This window comes from Macrosteles quadrilineatus, unplaced genomic scaffold (assembly GCF_028750875.1).
Source record: "Macrosteles quadrilineatus isolate MER2022 unplaced genomic scaffold, UCM_ALF_1.0 Scaffold_8__2_contigs__length_117827958, whole genome shotgun sequence".
Classification (NCBI taxonomy): Eukaryota; Metazoa; Arthropoda; class Insecta; order Hemiptera; family Cicadellidae; genus Macrosteles; species Macrosteles quadrilineatus.
Window position 1 is genome coordinate 39,265,055 of NW_026542601.1, and position 25,770 is coordinate 39,290,824.

At 36.0% G+C, this 25,770-nt stretch overlaps 1 protein-coding gene across 1 annotated transcript; it reads left to right on the forward strand.

Annotated features, from left to right (window-relative positions):
- Window positions 1-1,386: 1,386 nt before the first annotated feature.
- Window positions 1,387-24,675, forward strand: LOC129001391 (WD repeat and FYVE domain-containing protein 2-like). Its single transcript, XM_054428641.1, has 8 exons — window positions 1,387-1,688; window positions 9,986-10,127; window positions 10,851-11,056; window positions 12,239-12,341; window positions 15,518-15,654; window positions 15,963-16,068; window positions 18,474-18,706; window positions 21,277-24,675. Exons 1-8 carry the CDS (start codon window positions 1,528-1,530, stop codon window positions 21,410-21,412), a joined length of 1,224 nt encoding a protein of 407 aa, XP_054284616.1. The 5' UTR covers window positions 1,387-1,527; the 3' UTR covers window positions 21,413-24,675.
- Window positions 24,676-25,770: the final 1,095 nt, after the last annotated feature.

A 25,770-nucleotide genomic window follows, 5' to 3' on the forward strand; every position in this document is an offset into this window, starting at 1 on the left:
CAACCTTTCCTGTATTAATCTTGTAATTCCTCCTTTCAACTCGAAACGACCGGCACTACAATCCTGACGTACACCCCGAACTAGTCTCTAAAACCAACTGACTCCATCAACGCCAGGCTTGCCACTGTCGTGCTCCAAAGTTGAAAAATTTTCCCAAATGGTCGTGACGCCAAATCGAGGGACAGACTTATTATGTCATGGTAGTCAGTTTGCAATGACAATAAAATTATAATATGCTCCTTTTTTGTAAGTTTAATAACCATTGATGACATAAAAATATGGCTTTATATATTGCTGCATGAATAATTAGTCTAAAAACAGCGTGAAAGTTGGAAAATGTACCCTAGGGACACGTCATGGTCGTGAATTTCGAGACTTTAAAAATACGAAAAAAATACCTAGAACCTATTTAAAACCAAATAAATGTGTGTAACATGTTGCCCCCATCCCAAAAAATATTAAAACACATAATAATAAACTACAAATCCAGTAGCTACGAAGTAAAAGGCCAGGGACATGAAAACGTACGTTTTTAAATTTTCACTCTAGCATATTTCGAGAAATACTTGAGTTATTAGTGGATTTTACAAATAAATTATGAAAAAAGGAGATCGTGTGGATATTCTAGGGATATGCCAAAGATAATCCTGTCCCTCGATCAAAAACCCTAACAAAAATTAAATTAATTATTGTAACGGGAATATGCCAGGAATGTCCCAGGGATATTCCTATAACTCATGGGATATTTTGGGACGTTTTGGGAACTCTGTGGGATATCCTCAGGATATTCTGTGCTATGTGGGACCCTCATGGTGGATACTGTTATTTGATTGGCTAATTGAGATAAAGCTCAGTGGATTGATTACACAACCTTTCTACAGCTGGTCCATATATTTTTTATTACATGCACGGCAAACGCCATTTTACAAGAGTGTTGATGAGTTGACATGGATAAGAACTGGTAACAATGTGAAATAGATATAGCGTGAGCAATAATATTAGTATTATTGGATGCTTGAAGCATATTTATGGGATGTTTTCTTCAGCACTCAAAGTCAATGGTTGATGAATTAATTCATTACCCAACAATAATTAATTAATTACTGATTGCATTTTTTGATTCAGCGTGAAAAATACTGTAAGTAGACATCTAAAAATTAAATCTTATCTCAATGTAGATACAGTAAATCTTAGTCATTAATTGTAATGATTAAGTCCAAAGATAGAAAATTCGCGTTTACTGTGCAGTGCAGGGTTTTATAATCAGCGTCAGTGTGTACTTTGCATTCGTAGACCTAACTATTTTCACTCAACTGAAAAATAATCATCTGTTCTGTTCTGTTTTGTATTGTCTGTCGTTGTCATCGCTGGCGACAGTTGTTCAGTTTAGTTAGCAAGTTAGCTCACTATTCTTCGTTCAATGAAAAGTGGATTTATCTGTGTTGTTGTTTTTCTTTCACATTCTGGAATAGAAGATATCTTTTAGAATAATATTGTTTCAGTATTTGATATTGATATAGTGATAAAATGGCAGCTGAAATAAAACCTGGTTCAGCAAATGCTGGAGATAGATTCAGTACAACGAAAAAACCGGTGCTATTGTCGAAGTTAGAAGGATGCAACGATGATATAAACCAAGCAATTCTCATACCTGGCCAGGATGGGGTGATCAGTGTTTCGGATGATAGGTAAGTTAATATCAGAACTATTGTCATACAACCAAGCAAAAATTTCTATGTAGAGATGGTAAGAGCCTGTAACTTTAATAATGCCTAGGTGTGGTGTAATGGGTATCTGGAAGCTTTTCAGGTCTTTGCTTAGTTGGTTCAGATAATAGCCTACCTAAAAAGAACATGTATATGATTAACTCTAGCTTAAAGGGTTGTGTCAAGCTTATGGTGCCTAACTTATACCACCCGGTTTTCCTGGACACTCACCTACAAATGCATGTACTTGCCTAGGTCCCAAAGAAGGGCAGTAGGAGGGCTGCACTTTACTTTACGTCCTACACTCATTTGAATGAAAATATCGATCGATATATCGATTGTTCGATAAGTTATATCGTTTGGTTAATTAGGTAAGGTTAACCTAACCTAACTAAACCAAACGATAGGCTATATCGAATGAAACAATCAAACAATCGATAGTTTCATTCGAATGAGTGTAGGACGTAAAGTGCAGCCCAGTAGGAGTGTTGGACAGTAAGGTGTGTGTCGTGAGGGAGCATGGGACATGTAAGGTCCTATAAAATTAGTAACAAATTAGATTTGTTGTGAGTTTGAACCATCTAAATATTGAAATTCTGAAAAAAACGAATCAATTGTGTTGGATATGTAGGCTTAACTTATGATGTACAGTAATTTATTTGGCCTATGAACAGCTCGTGACACAAGCTGGCACTTGACCGATCGCTACTAGCCTAGTTCTAAATCATTATGTGGCGCAATAAAAGTTGTGTCAACTGTCCTTGCGACCCATGAAGGCTTTCAAGTACACGAAACACGGGGAGTCATCCCTGTGAGTCAGCGGAAATGTTTAAAGTACCTACTTAGTTCGGTATTTTCCTTGTCTCCACACTCCCCATACCTACACTACCCGCACTTTAAGGCCCAAATACCAGTTTACGCGTCTCGACCAGTACCGGTACCTATCTGAAACAGCAAAATGATTATTTTTTGAAATGTCTAGAATCTAGTTATAAAATGAAAGGGTAGCCTAATTTACTTTCCTGTTAAAGGGAACATTCATTATTATTAATCTGATTTCTTTCATATCAATATTTTTGTTTTCCTTTACAATCCATTCTTTCTGTTTTAATATCTTCAAACACATTAAAAAATTACAAATTGACTAGAGTGTCCATATCCCCGGAGATTACCGGATTTTGACGTTCAAAATTTTGCTCCTGCAAAAAGTTAGAAATATCATCTTTTTTACTCTCTATTAAAATAATTGTATAGGCTAACATCACTTTTGGAATAAAATAATTAATGTTTGTGTTTGCAAATATTGTAGTGCAATCACTGTAAAATGCAACTCTTGTACTCTCTACTAAAGTTTTTTTTTCTGTTTTAATCTGACACATACTTTCTCCCATTAGCTTGTCAACAACCTTTAACTTATCATGAGTAAGTGATGAGAGTAACTATGATATTTAATAGGTAAAATCACAAAAGTTTCATTAACTTTTGAACAGTAATCTACGACAGCCCTGAAGGGACATTCAGTTTCTTTCTGTTTTTCATTCAATTCGACTTTTATCTCAAAGTAATTCGACGACTTTATTCTTGAAGTTCTTCATTATTCTCGAAGTACCTCGACTTTATCCTCAAAGTGCTTAAATATTATACCCTAGTTTGTCATAATTTTACTGCAACCACAACCACAATTAACTGTTGATGTTGGGTGTTTCTTTTAAATATACCATATTAATTTATTAAATAAGTTAAATGTAATTTAATTGCCTTCGATTTTTTAATCAGAATTGGCAGATAGAAAGTGTTTATTAGCACACTTCATGGAATATGACATTAATGAACTGATATGGAACAATATTTTAGTTTATGCCTTCAGCCTGAAATACTTGCAATTTTTTTATTGAAGCACTAGCTGTACTCGCAGGCTTTGCCCCGTTTAACTTCATAGGTATTCGCATGGCTCAATCACGTCCTGGTTGAAGTTTGTTTGCTACGCTCACTCACCTTTAGGTTGGAGCTCGTTTGCTGCGCTCACTTGCCTTCAGGCTATCTCGTTCGCTACGCTAACTCGCCTCTAGGTTGAAGTTCTTTCGCTACGCTCACTCACCTTATGGTTGCAAATTAGCTGTTGTCATAAATTAAAAAAAATAATAGTGCTGCACCCTGTCGGTAGGCTAATCCTTGTAACTTTAATGCTATCGAACATCACAGAATCAAATTGTTTAGTTGCACCAGCTGTTAAGATTCTTTAATTCCATTTAAATATGAGCACTCATAAGGTTAACATGGGAAACTTCAGAGCCACTGGGGCGGAGCCCGAAAGCCCGATCATTATGGCTCATGGAGGAAATGTAATGAAATTAATTTGTTAGCTGTAATTTAGCATAATGACGCCATTCGATGTATACCACTGTATATTATATGAATAAAGACATTTTCAATTCAATTCAATCAGAATAAAAACTACTTAGTTCTCCTATTTAATGCCCAAAGAATCGGTGTACCGAATTTCAGCATCCTAGGTAAATGGGAAGTGGGAGAATTAGTGTGGAGTGAGTGAGTGAGTCAGTCAGTCAGTCAGTCAGTGAGGGCTTTGCCTTTTATATATATAGATAACATTTTCATAAGTGAGCGGACACTTGAAAAATTGACATTGACAGAAACCGAGAGAATTAAGTTGTGTGTGTTGAAGTTAGACTACTTCGAGAAAGTCGAAGTAGTTTGAGAATAAAGTCGAAGTGAATGATAAACAAAAAAGAAGCTGAATGTCCCTTAAGGGCCGTCGTAGTAATTTTAACAGGAATGAAGGGATGCACTATTTTGTTTAGAATTATAAGGACCATAACAGAAGAATTTCAACCAGAATCGGTTTTTTTTAAATAGATTTTTCCTTTTTTTGAATGGGTTTTTATGGGGAAATAACATAAGTTACAATACATTTTGAACTACCTATAACTTTTACAGCAATGAGGAGTTGCACTATGTTGTTTGGAATTTTAAGGATTATCACATAGGCTACTAATTTCAATCAAAACCGGTTTCTTTTGAAAAGACGATTTTCTCTTATTTTATGGGGTTTTTATGGGAAAATAACATCATTTACAATAACTTTTGAACCGTAATTTTTACAGAAATGGGAGTTCTACCATTTTGTTCAGAATTTAAAGGGCTATAACATAGCCTACTACATTTTTATCAAAATCGCTCTGGCCATTTTTGAGAAAATTCTATTTTCCGTTATTTTATGGTTTTTTATGGGACAGTCAACATTAAAAATTAAAACTTCAAAAAATAAAAAATAAAAACGCCTGGAGATTAGTACCTACATACCAAATTTTATCAAAATCGGACCACAGGTGTAGTCTGTAGCTCTGTACACAACCACACACAGACACAAGGACATCACTTTGAAAACCACTTCTTTGGGTACAGGGGGACCCAAAACGGATGTATCCACTCAAAACTCAAACTCAAAATTTTGACGTAAACAATACTATCACCATATTGGCCTACTATGGTATAGGGGGGGAAAGTAAAAAATTGTTTGTTATGTATTCATTCATCAAAACCCCTTAAAAATGTCAATGTTCTGGATAATTCGACAACCCCCAAACTCGAATAACCCTACTGGATAGCGTGCTGTGTGGTGGAAAAACAGTCCGTGCCCGCCAATCGAATTGGCGGGATACCGAGGCGGACGGGCCGAATGAACCTCTCTGTTTTACACAAACATAGGCTACATTCACTCAACCTGCTCTGCTACACTTATTTGTTAACATAAAAATTTCAAATTGATATATTATTTTTCTGGAAAAACCAGTGCTCATTACTATGTAGCTAGTTTTTACCTTAACATATTCTTTATAATTTATCTAGGCAAATTAAAACAGTTGATTGTTTTTTAACACCATTAAAAACATGAAAAATGTAGTAAGCAAGGAACTTTTTTCTTTTTTGGTCAGGAAAAAAATTCCTGCGGCAAAGTTTTAGATCAAAGAATGAATTTTATTTTTTATTTGAAGCTTTTTTGATACAGAGCCTGCTTGTATCATTTTTAAGCGATTAAAAATAGGCATAAAATCGCTTGGCGCGGCATTGGCGCTAGGAGCTCGGCCGGCTCAGCATCAGTTTACAGGATATAGAAACTGAGTTTCTTGCATTTAATTATCATTATATTACATCAAATATGTCATTACATTACGAAGAATGGTAACTAAATTTACAGGCGTATTTTATGCATTTTAATGCTTACCGGTAGTCTAAAGTTAACAAAATTCTTTGAATCAAAGAATAAATGTTTTTTTTCACAGTAGTATTTAATACCTAAGAAAATATTTTGTTATTATTTTACTTCAGTGAGAATAATGAATACATTTGAGATATTGGCATTAAATATTAGGCCTATATACTTATTTTATTTAGCAATATGTTTTCCAAACACGTTAATCACAGTATGACAAAAAAACAGACTATAATATAAACAAAATATATATTCTTAAATGATGCAAAGTCTCTCAATAATAATTGGGCCTCACCAAAGCAAATGATGACATGCATATGTGATCAAATAATTATTGTGATATACTTTGCTCTGGTTAATGTTCAAATATAATTAAATCTAACTCTTGTATATCACCACTACATTTCTTATGAGATTTACTTTTGACTTTTAAATTAATTATATCTGTTTATAAAACCTCCTTAAGTTCGTTACAATCAATTATACTCGGAATATTTCCACAAAACTAACATAGCAATAAAAGGCAAGAGCGGGCGCGTTGCTCGGCACTAGGGTGAGTCATGCCTTTATCCCCACTCCTCGCGGACAGAGCGTGTAACGAGTTATTTTCCTAGGGGGGTAAATATTTGCTATTTGGCCGCGCACCGATTGTTGAGGTGAGCGAGTGGCGGCAGCGAGGCAAGCGAGCGCCCTTTGACCCGGCTTATCAGTGCCGATAAGCCTGGGATATCCTAGATTTTCAGGATAGCTAGAACGGACATTCTAGTGGTGGATCCCAAAGAGTGAGGAAGTGAGTGTTGGTGTCCTGTGGAGACGGCTGGCGTACGTTGGTGGTACAGAGTGTACGAGGTGTGACAGTGGTGTCGGAGAACGTTGGTGGTGTGATCGCGCCGAGTGTTGGTGTAAGTTGGGTACAGACCCACTATCGGTGAGTGGACGACGTTTTATTATATTTTGGTTTAAGAGAGTTAGAGAGTTAGAGTTGTAACCATGCTGGTCAAAGCCTGACGGTAGTTAGGATTTATTTACGGGTGTCAGGAATAAAAAGTATATTCCTGACGGTTCTGGGCAGGTGCTAGAGCGCAAATAATATAATTTATTTACTGTAGTAGTTATTATTTTGCGTTGTACCAAGAGTTAGTTATATTACTAATAACTCTGAGGCCCGACAAACCTAGGCTGCACGATTTAGCGTGCGTAGTTGGAAACACGTGGCCAGTAGGCTAGTAGCATTGACTTTATATCTCTAGCTAATATTATTAGCCTATTAACAGAAGCCCAGCTAAGTAACATAAAGTTGGTAGTAGCAGTAGCAGTAGTAGGGTTGTTATTGTTTACTCATTTGATTATTTTAATTTAACCTGAACAGCTTGTTTGGTAATCCAACACGTTATCTTGGTAGCTTGGATAGCGGAGTACCGGCTATCAGATAATATATTTATCTAGTGTTTGGAACGTATTTAATATTTATTTATCTATTACTAAGTAGCTCAATAATTTAATAGTAGTGCAATTGACATCTAGTTTTGCTTGTTTAGCTTGGTATTTATTGAGACCAGCTACTAGTGGTGTAGTCACTCTGCCTTTAGTGCACTTGTATTATTATACGGTATTATTATTGAGTAAACTGGTTGATTCTTAGCTTGGGCATTAGAGTTGTGTATTGCAGTTTAGTGGCCTAGTAGACCCCGCCTGGTGATAACTCGCGTTGTGGTTTTTATTGGCAAGTCGTCGTGTAACTCACCGTGTTTTAGGCACTCTGGGCTTAACTATTGGATAGTTAGGACGAAGCCCGAGTTGCGTAGTCAGCAACGACCCCCTAGGAGTGTGGAGAATCGGCGTAGGCCTGGTAGTGATTATTGCACGTTTGTTTTGGTGACTTGTTTTTGACTTGTTCACAGTGCCCGTGTATGAGCCAGTCCTATACCGGTTAGACCCGGCTTTAGGCCTAGTGGTTTCCCTGACCTTATCTCAGACCCTGGAACTTTACCCAGCCATTGTAGGCTGAGCTATCCCCGGCAAACGGTTGCGACTGCACGCACTTTTAATATTTTTTTTCCAGTGCAGAAAATCGCGTCGCAAGCGAGGTAGCGACGGACCGTTTTTCGAGCCCTACTTCAACCTGAGCACGCAATCCAGGGAGTATTATACATCGATGGGTTGTTACAGGGTTCACAAATAATTGTTGAAAATTAGTGAGATTTTACTGTAGGCCTACCGGTTGTTAAGAAACAATCACAATAAGGGCTAGGAGTTGTGATATCATTTTTGGCAAAATTCAATGTTTGAAGAAAAAATACCATTCAATAACTTATATTCTTAATTTATAATCTGTCCCAAGTAGCCTAGCTAGGTCCCCCCTCCCCCTCCAACTCTGTGCCCCAGTTTGGTTAATTCAAAATAAGGGAACCCCTAGAAAGTGTCTTCGGGAAGGTGAATTTTCTTTAGTACAGTAGGCTACATGAGAGAGCAATGTCTCTCAATGACAAAATGTTACATGACTTATATAACTGGCAACTTGTTTTATTATTGTTCTACACACATCTCACTATCAAAGTTGGTTGTCAAAGTTAGCCTCCAACCAATATTGTTGGTTGTCAATATTTATTGTTGGTTATTCACTTTTTTATCGCAAGACACCATTGCTGTTAATGCTGAACGGAACACAATTTGTAAACAAATCTCACTTGATTGCTTTTGCTTTTAGATACTCTTGGCCTTAATTTTTTTCCAAGGCAAGTAATGCTTACAGTAAAAAATCACATTTTTTTTTGTCAAAATATTTGTGTTTTCTGTCAAAGTGGGCACTCTGATTAGAGAGAGCTTCTTATATTCAATATTGCTAAATATTTTTTTGTCTCAGCAGCCTACAGAATGACCTAGTAATTTATCATTATTTTAAAGTATCACTTCCCATATAACTTAAATAGGCTTCGCCCAGTTTATAATGAATTGTTGCATATTTCTTTACGGTACTTAAACAGATGAGACATTGCCACCATTCAATTCCAGCGCTTTCTCAATCTAGCCAGCACACCACACTTTTATAAATTGCAAACAAACTTGATAGTCTAAATTTTGTACAGCATATTAATGGAAAAAAAATCAAATAGCCGTTAATAAAAAACCAGTGAAAACTAATTTAAAAAAAATTATTAGATACATCCTGTATTCTTCACAAATAGAAAACAAAGTAGGCCTACAGTTTACTTTTATTCATTCCCATTCTTAAATTTTGCTTGTTTATTAGCCTGATATTTTTTCTATTTTTAAAATTTAAATTTTTGAGAAGAATAAGAGAAGAATGTTTTATCACTTAAAAAAAGTTATGAAAATGAAATAATGATTTTCAAAAATATAATTTAATTCTTTTGTTTTCTTAAATGTTGAACTTGAGTGTCAAGATGGTCTAAAGCGTTATTCAACAGCTAAACAACCCTGCAAGCCCTACAAGTGGCTAAAGCGGTTGCAGGGCTTACAATTTCCTATAATGAAACATGGATCATAGTTTACATCTGGTTAAAGTTAAACCTGTAATCACTGGTAAAATCTGATTTTAATGTTTTATTGTAGTATGAATAGACTCTGGATTGCGAAAAAAATACCTGGTTCTAGCAATGTTTTATATGAACGACCTGATAGGCAAATTACAGAAGTTAACTTATTATCTCCTAGCGTTTTTCATGTTTTGGAAAATTTCGATATTTAAGCTGATTTCCCCATAAAAATCCATAAAATAGCCTAACGTAATAATTTGATTTTCATAAAAACAGCTCTAACGATTCTGTTTCAAATCTAGTATTTTATCATAGTCTTTCTATCTATAAAAAAATGGTACAACCACCATTGCTGTAAAAATTGGGGTTCAAAAGTGTTTGCAATTGTTGTAATTTTCCCCCTAAAATATCATAATTACACCCATAAGGGCTGTTGACAAGCTAATGGAAGAAAGTATGTCAGATTGCTGATAGTTATAATTTATTTCTATTTCTTTAGTGCCATTTGATGTCCTTTGCTGTTTGGTTTGCTAACACTGCCGCTATTGCAGGACTGTACGGGTGTGGTTGAAGAGGGACTCGGGACAGTATTGGCCCAGTATCTGCGCTTACATGCCTGTGGCAGCTACTTGCGTCTTCTACTGCCCTGAGACTAGACAGATGTTCGTTGGGCAAGACAATGGCACAATCACTGTAAGTGGATCCAACCTACCATAATTAGCCATTTTGAACAATTTTAGACAAGATGAGCAATATGACACATTAGGCTATCTTACCCCAGTCCGTAGTCAGAAACTTCTATCAACTAGGTGTTAACTAGTTTCGCTGCAAGCGCAACATTGTCAAAGCTTGTAACAAAACTAGTCAGGACCTCGATTCAAATTTTCAAGCAGATTTTTAAGTCGGCATAGTGATGGTAAAATTTTAATGATCATAGTTGACGTTTATGAAGCTACGGTCGTAAAAGATTTTGGAGTTATGGCCACAATCACAAAAATCAAAACAATGTTCCAGTGTATGGGGTAGATGAAAATGTCACCAAAACCACACTAGACGATGGCAACCTGCTTTGTACAAAATTTTAGTGTATTGAAACAATGGAGACATTTTACTACCTCGGCTAACGTTTGCGTTTATAATAACCTTTACCGATATTTATGGTGTTGCTATGTTCACCACCATTCATGTAAATGTCGTTATCTTAAATGTTTTATACAACATCATCCCGAAAATTGCCAATGTTTACTGCGACTTGCTGACGTTTGCAAAATATCGGCTAACTCATGTCAGTTAGGAAGGGAGTTCAATATTGGTGTTCAAGCTTTTGTTCACACCAACTGGCCGAGTGAGTCTAATGTGAACAGAATGTCTGCATGGAGCACCTTTAAATAGTTTTTAACTTTTCTATATTTTCAGCAATATTTGCTGGAGGAGGACTTAAACCGGATGTCGTCAGTGAGAGATGTACTGGCTCACCAAGGCCGAGTGACTGCAGTACACTACGCTCTCACCCTAGAGTGGGTGTTGAGCATCAGTAGGGACAAGATGTTCCAGTTCCATTGTTCTGAGACTGGCAGACAACTCGGCAACTTCATCAGCAACGCTTGGTGCACAGCCCTTGTGTATCCTTTACAACATGTTATGTTTTTAGCGAACTTCCCAGGTTGGGAATAAGCTATTACCGTAGGTCTCATAGTAAGACCTTGCCCCGGGACTAAATTTTTTTGTTTTGAGGTCCCCAGAGGCTAAAAACACATTCCGTTTCATATTCATGTTTATATATTTTTTGTAAATTCAAACTCAGTCAAAATTTTTTTAAAAGGTTGGGTCAAAACCTCGTTTTGCTTTATGAAACCCCAACCTGCTAAAAGTGCATGCGAAGAGGAAGGAACATATGCAACTAATCAAAGAACTCCATAAAGAAAAGAGTTTTGGCAGTTGGTAGCAAAAACAAGTTGATATTTCTCCTGTACAAGGCAGCTTCTCTAGTTGTAGACTGTAGGTTAAAACAAATTTACCTCCTAGATAAATAGCCTTACAATGTTTCCCCAAAGAAGTCCTCTTACAGGGGCAAAATAGCAAGTTTGTGTTGTGAACTTCTTATTTGTTATCAACTGCCTTGAAACTCGTTTCAGTGAGTTTGTTGTGTAATGTGTACCCATTCATTCCTTCATAATAATACGAGTCGAGTGTTGTTTAGAAAATGAAACAAAAAAATTATGCTGTTGGAAAGTATTGTCAATCAATAGCCCCATGACTAACTCAAATAACAGGAGGATAGCAGCTAGCTTACCTAGAAGAAGTGTAGGTAGGCCATAGAACATACATAAGAGACACTGTGCACACAATATTTCGTTCCCTGAGGGACTTAGTGTAGAGAAAGTGGTAGAGATTACAAACCATATTACAACAACCATACAAACTCTACACTTTGAATAAGTCCTTCAGCAAACGAAAAATTGTGTGCACAGTATCTCTTCTGTATGTCCTATAGCCTACCTAAACTTCTTCTAGGTAAGCTGGTCACTATCCTCCTTTCTCTACAATTCAAAATCCTGGAATCGAGCCTTTCATTGAACAAAACAAAGTCAAGTAACAATCATTTTTAGTGTCAAAGCAACAACTTAAGCATTTAAAGGTATTATGAGTCCATAGTTTGTAAATTTTAATGACAGGGTTGATAACTATGCATATTTTGATTACTGATTTTTCCAGAATTTACTAAGACACTTTGTATTCTCACAAGAGATAACATGACATTTGTATAAATCAACCTGTTTCTAGTTCCCTTAACACTTTCTCAGTTTTGACGCTCCATCAAAGCACGCATTCGTAGGAGACTACAGTGGAGTTATCACAATGCTGAAACTGAGCAATGCCGGCTGTCAAATCATCACCTCCCTTAAAGTGAGTTAGATTATCAAGTTTTCTTCTCTTAAAGTGAGTTAGATCATCAAGTTTTCTTAGTTTATGAACTGTTTAAGAATTATTGTGGACACTTTCCATCTGAATCTGACCCTGAATGTGGGGAGTAACCTTGAACATGTCAAGACTAGTACACAGTAATCTTATTCTAGAAACAGAAAGTTTTACATGCCTCTTTCAGAAATTATTTTGCAAGAAGTGATTTGAAATTGTTATTGTAGTAGTGTGTTAAAATTACTCTAATAATTAGTACTGGCTCTGGCTCTCATCAAAAGTGGTATCTTGTTTCTTTAACAAGAAGCAGCCATCAGACACTAAGTAATCTTGGGTACAGTGTAACCTCGATAACAAGACTCTCCAGGAGTATTATTAAATACAAATTTTGACCGAGGTTGATGTCTAATCAAGTATATAATAGGTTACGTACCTTAGTCCATCTTCACTCTTAAATTAGTCTAGGGATGACTAGTTTCGGGTCAAGGACCCGTTATCAAATCCTTGTCAACATCAAATTGGAGTTAGTTATAAATCCGACGGAAGTCTACATCAACACGTAAATACAATTAAATAACTTCTTGATTAGCATTACTGTACCGGTACTGTACCCGTTATTAAATTTACGGAAAGTAAATAAAAGAAATGTCTTATAACACTTAAAGCATATATTTACGCTTATACTGTTACTCACGAGACGGTAAATATACAAAAAAGATGATAAGTGGTGATCGATTTCGATTGGACACTCCGATCATCATCAGACCCAATAAGCGAACGATTCGCTTATTGTCTTGTGAGTACAGTCGAGTCCCACAAACTCGGCACTCGATAACCCGGCAGTCTGGATAACTCGGCCATCACCTGGCTCAGAAAATTAGTGATTTTTAAGTCCTAGTTAAACATGGACTCAAGCTAGCTCAAGTCAAATCATTCTGCTACGCTACCTACAATGCACTGGAAAAAAAATTAAAAGTGCAGTCGCAACCGTTTGCCGGGGATAGCTCAGCCTACAATGGCTGGGTAAAATTCCAGGGTCTGCGATAAGGTCAGGGAAACCACTAGGCCAATAGCCGGGTCTAACCGGTATAGGACTGGCTCATACACGGGCACTGTGAACAAGTCAAAACAAGTCACCAAAACAAACGTGCAATAATCACTACCAGGCCTACGCCGATTCTCCACACTCCTAGGGGGTCGTTGCTGACTACGCAACTCGGGTTCCGTCCTAACTATCCAATAGTTAAGCCCAGAGTGCCTAAAACACAGTGAGTTACACGACGGCTTGCCAATAACAACCACAACGCGAGTTATCACCAGGCGGGGTCTACTAGGCCACTATAATCCAATGCACAACTCTAATGCCCAAGCTAAGAATCAGACAATTTACTCAATAACACTACCATATAATAATACAAGTGCACTAACGGCAGAGTGACTACACCTCTAAAAGCTGGTCTCAATAAATACCAAGCCAAACAAGCGAAGCTAAATGCCAATCGCACTACTATCAAATTATTGAGTTACTTAGTAGCAGGTAAATAAATATTAAATACGTTCCAAACACTAGATAAATATATTATCTGATAGCCGGTACTCCGCTATCCAAGCTACTGAGATAACGTGTTGGATTACTAAACAAGCTGTTCAGGTTAAATTAAAATAATTAAATGATTAAACAATAACAACCCTACTACTGCTACTACTACTACCAACTTAATATTAGCTAGCTGGGCTTCTGTTAATAGGCTAATAATATTAGCTACTAGCCTACTGGCCACGTGCTTCCAACTACGCACGCTAAATCGTGCAGCCTAGGTTTTTCGGGCCTCAGAGTTATTAGTAATGTAATTAACTCTTGGTACAACGCAAAATAACATCTACTACCGTCAATAAAATAAATTATTTGCGCTCTAGCACCTGCCCAGAACCGTCAGAAATATACTTTGATATTATTCCTGACTAATAAATAAATCCTAACTACCGTCAGGCTTTGACCAGCACGGTTACAACTCTAACTCTCGCAATCAAATCAGAGATGAATGTTTTAGTAACAACTTTCAACTCTTAAACCAAAAAGTAAGGAACGTCGTCCACTCACCGATAGTGGGTCTGTACCCAACTTACACCAACACTCGGCGCGATCACACCACCAACGTTCTCCGACACCACTGTCAACCTCGTTCACTCCTCTCTCCGTACACCACCCAGTCGTCTCTACAAGACACCACACTATCCTCACTGTCCGGGATCCACGACTCGAATGTCCGCCCTAAGCTATCCTGAGAAACTAGGATATCCCAGGCTTATCAACACTGATAAGCCGGGTCAAAGGGCGCTCGCTAGCTTCGCCGCCGCCGCTTGCTGATGCCATCAATAGGTGCACGGCCAAATAGCAAATATTTACCCCCCTAGGAAAAATAACTCGTTACAATTCGCAGCTCGTACCAAGGATATGTCGTACTATATCTGATGACTTACTACTAACTTGTAATATATAAATATAAATAAAAGAGGCAGTTAAAATGCTTAAAAATTTAATTGTTCTCACTTTTTAACTGTAGTTCCCGATAACCCGGCATTTCACAAACTCGGCACCCTTCCAGTCCACATTACGCAGAGTTTGCGGGACTCTACTGTAACAGTATAAGCGTAAATGTATGTTTTAAGTGTTATAAGAAGTTTCTTTTATTTACTTTCCGTAAATACAATTAAACAAATTAAGTTCTCAATTAAAAACACAATTTAAATACATTTAAAGATGATAGGCCGGCCACATTGATACACGGGACAAACCGACACAGGTAACATGGCGGACATGACTTGATTATAGATTATCTAGATATGTTTAGCCAATTTGTACATTATTCTACGATCTACACTACATGACAACTAGTCATGCCTGCTGAAAATCAAACAATAAAGAAAGAGATTATGTTGTTAAGAGTATGTTTGGTCTCTGAGGTTTTGTATTGTTGATTATTGTACTAGGCCTGGTAGTCCACATGTCCAAGACATGGGCCCATATTGCAGAAACATTCTAGGCTGCACAGCAACTAGTCAAGCCTACAGAAAAGCACAAAGAAAGAAAGAGATTATGTGTGGTGTTCGTGGATTTGTACTCCTGGTAATCTACACTTATAAGACATTGTTCTGTGTTGTAGGGACACACTGGCAGTATCCGTACTCTAGCCTGGGACCCTCAGAGACAAAGACTTTACTCGGGCAGCTTTGACCAGATTGTCATCTGTTGGGACATCGGAGGCCAGCAAGGCAATGCTTATGAGCTCCAAGGGCATCAGTACGTCAAACCATTCACTTTGGATACTAATGGAAATTGGCCAGCTGTAGTCATAGTTTTTCTTAGCAATTGTTATACCAAGAGTACTTGCTTAGAGCGTATGTTAGAGGAGACTAGAAATAACATTTTCTTGAAGTTTTATTTTCTTTCCCTATACATAGTATAGGGGGAAGTATTATAAAGTGTTGTGTAACACGGGAGGGTGAGAGAAATTCAATGGGACTAATTAAAAAAATATATAAATTATCAATCAAAATCCGGATTAAATATTATGTTTGGTGATTTTTATGAATTTTATTTTTTTGCAGCAATAAAGTGACAGCCCTCAACTATTGTCCATTGAAGCAACAGCTGATTTCTGGGGGAGAAGACTGTACTTTGGTGTTTTGGGATATGACAGCTGAGAGGAAAGAGGTACTGCATATTTAAGCTGTAATATACAGGGTGTCCCGGAACTCTCTACCAATATTTGAGGGCATTTTTCCTGGGAAGAAACATATCTAAATATCATATTTAAATAGTCCGGAAGTCCTTAGTTACTCACACAGCCGCCATTTTGTTTTATTCACTTATTAATTTTTTTTGGAAAAGTGGTTAAACATACAAAAATGAAACTTTGCACAAACATTTATGACAACTAGACAAAGCTACAAAAAAATAATGACAATTTTCCAAATTCATTAAACAAAATAGCGGCCATTTAAAATATTGTTTCTTTAATAACTTCAAAACTTTTGATTTTACAAAAATTTTACAAGAAGAAATTTTTTAAGGCAATTTAATTACAAATCAATTGACTCCTTATTTTTTAGATTGGACTAATATTAACTGAAATATGGCAGGTTTAGTGAAACGTGACCGCATCCCTCGGCATGCACTGCAACTAACCTCCAGCGGTCACGTATCACTAAAGCTGCCATATCTCAGTTAATATTCGTCCAATCAACAAATATGTAATTAAATTGCTTTAAAAAGTTATTGTTGTAAAATTTTGTAAATTTAACAGATATTGAGTTATTTAAGAACCAAAATTGTAAATGGCCGCCATTTTGATTTATAAATTTGGAAAATTTTCATATTTTTTGTTTAGCTTTGTCTAGTTGTTGTTTTCGTATGTTCAACCACTTTTCAGAAAAAATTAGTAAGTGAATAAAACAAAATGGCGGCTGTGTGAGTAACTAAGGACTTCCGGACTATTTAAATATAATATTTAGATATGTTTCTTACCCAGGAACAAAGCCCTAATAAAATATTAGTAGAGAGTTCCGGAACACTTTGAATATGTCAAAATTGTGCTGATTATATATACATCAGGCTCTTGATAATCATTGTGTTGCAACATTTTTTATTACATTGATTCCTGTAAATTCCCTGTAAATTTTAAAGTAATAAATGTGTTGATAACGAATCGCCTACTTAGCCAGTAACAAAGCTGCACAGAGCCCACCACTTCATTCCACACTCATCCTTCACTCAAATTTGGGTTGGAATACTCCCAGTGTTGTCTCAGTCTCAATTGGTACGGTATTGAGAATTTACACAAAACAGGGGATTTTATTCAAAAATTCTGAATCAACCAATTGAAATTAGATTAAATTATATTAAAATCCTTTATTTCAACCGGCAAAGTTAGGGCCACATGGCCCTTTCTTACACCTAACCTGCATACATAATTATAAATATGAAATAGATTACACAATTTAACACATTATTTACACAAAATCAAAACTTTTTGATAAAACGAAAATAAAATGTCTAACAAAAAAACTCTCACACAGTCAGTCAGCAATTACGCAAGCACCTAAACAGTCCTAGGACGCACCAGCCGAGGCCATACGCTCAAAGTAAATTTTTTCAGTGCCGTCACGAACCGAGGACCACCATCAAGCAATTTAATTGATAAAGGTAAGTTGTTCCAAACACGGCAAGCAATTACAACAAAGGCCCTGTCATTATGCTGTACTCCTATGATGAGGCATGCGTAACGTGAAAGATGCAGTGCGTGAACTCCTCAAGCTACCTTCGGCTACAAAGCTGAAGTCTCCTTCAAAATATTTTGGCAATCTTATTTTTGTAAATTGAAAATGCTAACATGGTTATTTTAAGTAGCCTCTGATCGTTCAACTTAAATATTTTTGATTCAATGTAGAAAGGTGTAATGTGTTCAAAGTGTCTTAAATGAAAATCGCAAGCAAAGTTCTGCGAGCGTTGCAGCAAACCAGCAAGACTTACAGTCATGTCATTGATCACAGAGTTGCAGTAAGTGAATTGCAATCCAATTGATGGATTTGCTGGATTCTTCTATTAAAAGAAAGATAATATTGAGAGGGAATTTCGAAGCCATAATTTAAATTTTGGGATTTCAGTTTATTAGAAATGTCTTAAATTTTTAAAAAGTCCAACAGCTGACGCTAACATTTTAAATTTGTTTTGTTATTTACCTTTCGACTAACAGCTGTAAATATTAAAACAGAGTTAAAAAAAAAATTAATGCAAAGTTAATTTGTTTATATTATATGGGTATGTCTTATTTGTATTGCCATAATCGATGGTAAGTCAACAGAGAAAAATTATAAATTGGTATAGCACTGTTAAATTTTTTTAGTCTAGCAGCAAACTGTAATATTTTAAGTGCAATATCACTAACAGCCGGTTAAAAATAATATTTTGTTCAAGAGGTAGGTTATTGATTCAAAAATAGTATCTTTGATTATAGGAAATATGAATTCGATCACCATTACTGTATCAACCTAGTAATGTTTAATCTAGTAGTTGCTAAGCTTTTGATCTTGTTTAACAAAACTATTTTCATCCCATAGACACCAGAGTGGGTGGAGTCGGATACATGTCAGCTGTGTGGACGACCCTTTTTTTGGAACATCCGGGCCATGATGGACCAGAAGCAGCTGGGGTTCCGACAACATCACTGTCGGGCGTGTGGTCGCGCAGTGTGTGACAGATGCTCTAGTCGCGCAGTGACTATACCTACCATGGGCTTTGAGCTGCCTGTCCGTGTGTGTGACCCTTGCCACATACAGCTACGCGACGCTGAGTGAGTGTGATTTTAGTTTAAATAATTTTAAACTTATGCTAAAATTGGCCTATTTAAAATTAGAATAGCCGAGGTTAACATCTTTACCCGTCTTCACAGTTCTAACAGTCGATGATGAATATGTACATTTCAAAGCTTCATCATCAGGTTGGGATACAAAAGTTTTATTCCTCTAGGACACGCCAAAACAGCGCACCTAAGGTCAAAAACACTTTACTACACAGATCCATTTAGAACAAGTGTTTTTGTAGACCTCGACTGATGAGGAAGTCTACTTGCAAATTGATTCTTATCTGCCGTTAAAAATCTTTTTGTTATTTTCGATTTTTGACCTGTTACCCAATAAATCTTCTCGATCCAAACCTGATGGTGAAGCTCTATGCTCTAAAATGTTCATTGCCATCAAAAATAATGTTTAAACTGTGAAGACAGTGCACACGTAGTACACAGCACACGTAGTAGACAGTGTGTGGGTTAGTAACGTAGATTTTCTGCTAATAACAGTTCAGAAGGCAATCATAATGAATAAAAGATAATTTTTCCTCATTGTTGTGGCTTGCCACTGAACTGGAAAGACAAAATATAGTGGTTTATTTACCTTTTTATTTTCTTCCCAGTTCAAGAATAGTTGTAACTACAACCAAAGTTTTGGTGCTCCTTGTGTCATGATCTTGAAGATGCTATTGTCGAGAAAATTCCATTGCAACAATAGTCGGTCACTTGGACATTGTCTAGGGGTTTCTATTTCCACAAATACAAAGCCACTCTCGTTTGTATTGTACGAGCCATGCTCGCTGTTAACAAAAAAAAAAAAAAACAAATAGAATTATCATAGACGGAAACAGACCTGTGACTAATTTGTACTTATTGAGTACTGTCACGGGAACCGTCTAGAGAACACTTGAAAACCTTGGTTGTATAAAACTACCTCCATAAAACTCAAATAGGCTGAACAGGTAGCTTGTTAAGCTATGTATGCAGTGGCGGTTCCAAGCTATAGGAGCTAAAGCTCTCTCCCCTTGGGCACTGAAAAAAAATTTAAACATACATTTCATCCCTAAAACACGCAATGTCTTAAAACAGACATCAATGTATTTTTTATTAAACTAAATAAGCGATGGCAGGATTAGTATTAGTATTAAGTTCCACATAGATAAACTTTGTGGGGCATTAGCACGACGATTAAACCAATATACGCTATGGAAAGTTGTACGCATCATCCAATTGTTATGCAGTCAGCTGTAATACTTTAATAATGTACATGTTAGGGCAAAGGCGACTGCGACAGCGAGGACGGGGAAACAGCTGATTTCATGTTCCTAGTTGTCAAATTGTTTGCTAGTTTCTAATTTACACAGGCATCAGCCATCAGCGGTAGCACCAGTAGTCTATTACCTATACGCCCCACAGGGATGGCTATAGAACGAACACCTTTATTTGTATGATCAGTTTTAATTACAGCAGTCTTATTACTTTTATCACAGTAGTCTATTACCATTGACTATATAAGTTTATATAGTCAATGCTATTACTAAATTTGATACTATATACAGTATATTGTGACATATCTATGAAATGGAGAAAAACGTAAGGTTCAAAAACGTGTCTACTGTCTACTTGCTTGCATGACATATAACAGGTGAAATGGGAGGTTTTACAACAATTGGGTTCAGTTCTAGACGTTAAAATGGCTTTATAAAGTCACCAAACTGCTTAGGAGATATGGCTTCGTAGTCTAAAGTAGGCATATGTTTTGAAATTCATGAATGCAAGTTCGTCACAGTTTACTTTTTAAAATGTCTACTTGCCCATGACAAAGACAAATAACAGGTGAAATGGGAGGTTTATGTACAGTAGGGCACAGATATAGAAATTAATAATGGCTTTAGAAAGTCAGTAAACAGCTTTTAGCAAGATATGGTGTAGCCTACAATATGTTTTGAGATTTATGAATGCATTCGTCATAGTTAGTTTAAAAAATAAATGTCTACTTATTCATGACAAATAAATGGGGAAATTGGAGGTTTTGCACACAGTTCTAGACATTAAAAATAGCTTTAGAAAGTAAACGGCTTTTAGGAGGATATGACCGTAGGCTACAGTGTGTTTTGAAATCCATTAACGCAATCGTCATAGTTTAATTTTTAAAATGTCTACTTGCTCATGACAAACAACAGGTGAAATGGAAGTTTATGGACAATTGGGACCAGTTGTAGGTGTTAAAAATGGCTTTATAAAGTCACCAAATGGCTTCGAAAACTCCAAATTTTCCCTGACTCCCGAACCTCCCTGCTTTATTAGGGGGTGCTCCACACCCCCCAAGCCCCCCGGTGGCCCCCTCCTTGACAAGGTCCTAGAACCGCCACTGTATGTATGTGTGGGTTTAATCTCTTTGCTCTCTAAGCTTTAATCTTTTTGAGCTGATCTTAACACAACTATCCAGCACATTTATTGAAACCAACTGACACATATATTTAATTTATACACATAACTGACTGATTGGTTAAAATATTCTCACACTTTGTTTGACTACAAGATAGCTGATATTCAACCCAGTTTTCTGTTTGCAGCCGCACTCCTCTAGCTACCTTCCACGACACTAAGCACTGCATCGTCTCCATGGACCTGGACGAGCCTAGGAAACGGCTGTTGACCGTTGGACAGGACAAACTCATCAAGTTGTGGGACGTGTCAGCCCTTCTGTAGCCAAACTCAGTCCCCGGACATAGCGCTTCTACCACAGTAATGTAATGCTCATGTGTAATCCGTGGGTCGATGTTCCGATATATTTAACGTTTGCCCGTTAACCCCAGTCATGACGGAGCGTTTTGTTGAGCGATTCGATGAATTATATTTTTCTAACGTCTACGTTCAAGGTTATTCTTGATTTCCAGTGTATATTTTGACGGTCAAACCTTGTAAATATTTTATCGTAAGATTAAAACGAGTAAAAATAAAAATATGGCTAGATGTAATGTGCTAAGGATGTACTATATTAATGAATTTCTTTTGGTAGTCTAAGGTAAATAATTAGTTTTACTTATATATTATTTTCAAGACTTATTAGATAGAGGTATTTAGGGATTATAATAACTGAGTAATCGTAAACACTTGTAACAATGCATGATTCTGGGATTTGTTGAACAAATTTGGAACTGTGATAGTGATATTTGAATGATAATTGTATTGGATTAAATTTGGATCAGGACACTGAATGCACAATGTGTTAGGGAATTTCCAGATACCATAGTGTTTTATTTGGAAATAGACCAGAAATTAAAACAGTAGTTGTACATCCCAATAGTTTCATTAGAATGATTTGGTATCACTACATAGTGAGGTGATGTAATTGAATCAATTTACAGTGTTTTCACTCGTGCAAGATACTTATAAATCGTAGCTAAATTCAGTTACCAATCTGGCATAAATCAAAATAGTCGTACATTTTCAGCCTGAAGTCAGTATAGACAAATACAGTTTGCTGTCACCAGTTAAACAAATTTGTTAATGCACCTCGCTACTTTTCGATTGAGCTCGTTAATTTGTTTCTAGAATTTTAACTCTTTTACAAGTTCAAAGTTTTAGTAGTAGTGTAAAAAGTAAAACAGTAAGTTAGTGCATAAAAGAGAGTTAAAAAAAGAGTTAGTTCTTGTAGTCTTCTTGTACGATTAAATCTAAGAGACAGGAAAGTACTTCTCAAAATGATGTCTTTCTGAAAACATGCAACATTTTAAACACTGCAATGAGTTCAGATTCACAAGATGTTTTCCGATGAGAAAAATTGTAATACAACATTTTGGTTATAGTCAAAAATGATTTTAGATTGGAGTCAGTTAATTTATTGAACTAAGTCCTGGGACCCAAAAAAATTTTTAGATAAAGATTTTAAAATAATTTAAGATAAACAATATTCCAACTAATTATTATATGCCCCTCTATTGTATTAGCAAAACAAAATGTCTATAAATATAACCTAGAAAAGAAATCGAATAGATCAATGAAAGATAAACTTGACGATGGCTTATGATAACTTGAGAAATTATTGTCTTAAAGAGTTTAGTTGGTTCGGTAATAACGATTGTGATCTTCCGAGACTTTGAGTTTGCTTCAATCCAGCCCAACCTTCATTGCTCTCCAATCTCAGCAGGATAGTCTAATCATAGCCATCTCTAGTATAAGGCCGCGGCGAGCGAAATCTGGCAACGTCGCATCGGAGGCATAGTCCAGCCGGCTCCCGCCATTAGTTTGCATAGATAGACGGCGCATCACCGGTGATTAACCTGTTTGTTTTACACAATTAGAGACAATATAGTATTCGTAGTGACAGTGTGTTATGCCTCATAAGTGTGTCATGCCGGGGTGTAAAAGTAACCACCTAAAAGCATTAAAAACTGAGGAGTATATACAATTATTTCACTTCTCTTTAGAAGGTCCGCATCAAGATGAGTGGATTAGAGCTATAGCCTAAATTTAAACTTAATCAAGTACCACGTTCTGATTAGGAAAATACACATTTCCTACTTTATTAAAACTAAAGTAAAACATATTGGATAAAAAATGTAAAACTAAAATATTAATAGTAATAGTATGAACAAACAGTTTTTGTACCTCTTATGTATTATCAAAATGAAAAATCAATACACTATTGATACAGATAATTTAAAATATTTTAAATAGGCAAGATGTTTTCAAAGTCTTGCGCAGTTGTGTTTTGTACATTTTATTATACATGTATTGCATACATTTCCTATGCATTTAGTCAGAGGTGTAGCAATATTTCTTCTACCTTAGTACAGTTCTGCATGAACATTCAATGACAAAATTTTGAAATATAAAACAACTTTGCATATCTCGAAACTAAGTTTGAAATTATAATATCACCCATATATTAATAGGCAAGCGTGTTTAAAACTTTTTTTCTCAGCTTGTGTGCAACGCAGAGAAAATATACGCATACTATTAGAAAGATATTTTCCTGTAGATGTGCAGAATCCCTTTATAAATATAAATAGACAAAAAATAACATGAGCTGCTGCCATGCTGGTGACAAAATTACAAAGAAATGAACGGAATATCAAATCAAATAAAAGAAATTCCAATAAAATGTTTAATTGACAACGTGGGTTAATAGATATGTCTGAATATTACATATTTTTGGTTGAGTTTTCGACAACTAGACGACCAGTTCATAATAAAATTAAAAAGAATTTTAAGGGAACCTAGGCCTATTTGTAAAAGTATATATTTCCATAACTCATTAGGTTCCAAAATGGTTACGTTTTTATCACAAATGTATATCGCTTGTGCATTATGCGCAACATATATTCAGGGTTGGAATTAAGTGGTGGATATACGTTTATATAAACATGTATTAATTAGTATTTCGTAATACAATCTGAAAAATGGTAAGCGGCATTTCATGCTAAAAATTAATCTATTGATCTGGCTACATTTTCATTGCTTTAAACGTGAATAAGCGCAGTTTTGGCGAAATGTTGCACGTTTTAACGCTGGTGGCAATACCCGGAGTTGGACCAGGACGGGGATGAGTCGCGGCGTTGCCACATCGAAGGCCGCGGCCTTATTACTAGAGACGGCTATGGTCTAATCCTTCACCGGGACCAGATTAAATAAGAACTCTTAAAATATTGAACCCAATAGGCTTATTTAGATTCCCTCAATTTTTCAACGAAACTCTCAGGTTTATGCTGATTTTTGTGTTGCTTTGGTGTTAAAAATAATTGTTTTGAAGCACTTACGTTATTAATTCCGACACAGAATGTTTTTCTTCTGGTTTAGGTAGGTTACAAAATCGCCCTGCTTTCGTCCAATAACCTTGTTGTGTTATGCAATTATTGATGTTTATCAAATGTTTATTTACCATTAAATAGTTATAGTTTTATAAATATTGTTAATATTCGTATAATCATTTTATTTGAATAGAAATAAACTGATGTTATTTATTTAGCTCTGATTGTGTTTTATTTAAAAATGTCCTTTGTGGTATTTATTACAGCATTAACAATACAATCTTTTGGCATAATTAACTATGTGCGATCAACTTATTATGCTATCTCCAACAAAAGGCCGAGTAACCATAAAGGTTTTCGACCATTCCCTTACAAAACATGTAAAACCATATTGTAAAAACGGAGCTTGGCAACATTGAAAAATGTCAGAATTTTCCAAACTTGATAGTTAACGACAAGGAAGTGACATCAGGGTCTGAAATTGCTAACGTTTTAAATATTAAATTTTTACAATCATCCAATTCATTAAATATTGTGCCTTGTGTTGAAGATGCCCTTGGTTTCCTTGACAGGGTTTTGCCACCTTCTTTGCCAGTTTTTTGTTTCAGTTGTGTATCAATGAAAGAAGTAAAAGAAGTTATACGTTCAATTAAAAATAAGAAGTCTGTTGGATGGGATGAAATCTCAGTAGACCTCATAAAGGACAATGTAGACATAATTGCCAAACCTCTATGTAAATTAGTCAACCAATCTCTAACTGAGGGAATCTTCCCTGACCAGATGAAATATGCAGTAATAAAACCAATTTTTAAAAAAGGAGGAGTCAATAACCCAGATAATTATCGACCAGTGTCAATACTGCCAGTTTTATCTAAGGTTTTTGAAAAAATAGTTTGTAAACAAATTGTAGCATTTTTTGAATCAAATCATATTTTTTCCAGCAGTCAATATGGGTTTAGATCTGGCAGGAATACTTCAATGGCAATTACTGAATTGGTAGAGCACATCTTGGAGGTCTTGGATGGATCACAGAGGGTATCTGGTATTTTCTGTGATCTATCCAAGGCTTTTGATTGTGTATTGCATGAGATTCTATTAGAAAAGTTAAAAAAATATAATTTCTCAAAAACTGCAATTTCTTGGCTTTGTTCATACTTAAGTAACCGTAAGCAACGAGTTGTAATAGAAAGAGATTCATTAAAATTTCAATCAGATTGGCAAAAGATTTCAGTTGGTGTTCCCCAGGGTTCAATCCTGGGCCCAATATTGTTCTTAATTTATATAAATGATCTTGATGGCAACATTAATACAAAC

Excerpts from the sequence above, each read along its gene's own strand:
- LOC129001391 (XM_054428641.1), top strand. The coding sequence starts at position 1,528 with ATGGCAGCTGAAATAAAACCTGGTTCAGCAAATGCTGGAGATAGATTC. Across the intron at positions 1,689-9,985 it reads ATCAGTGTTTCGGATGATAG|GACTGTACGGGTGTGGTTGA; the intron begins GTAAGTTAATAT and ends CCGCTATTGCAG. Across the intron at positions 18,707-21,276 it reads ATACAGCTACGCGACGCTGA|CCGCACTCCTCTAGCTACCT; the intron begins GTGAGTGTGATT and ends TTCTGTTTGCAG.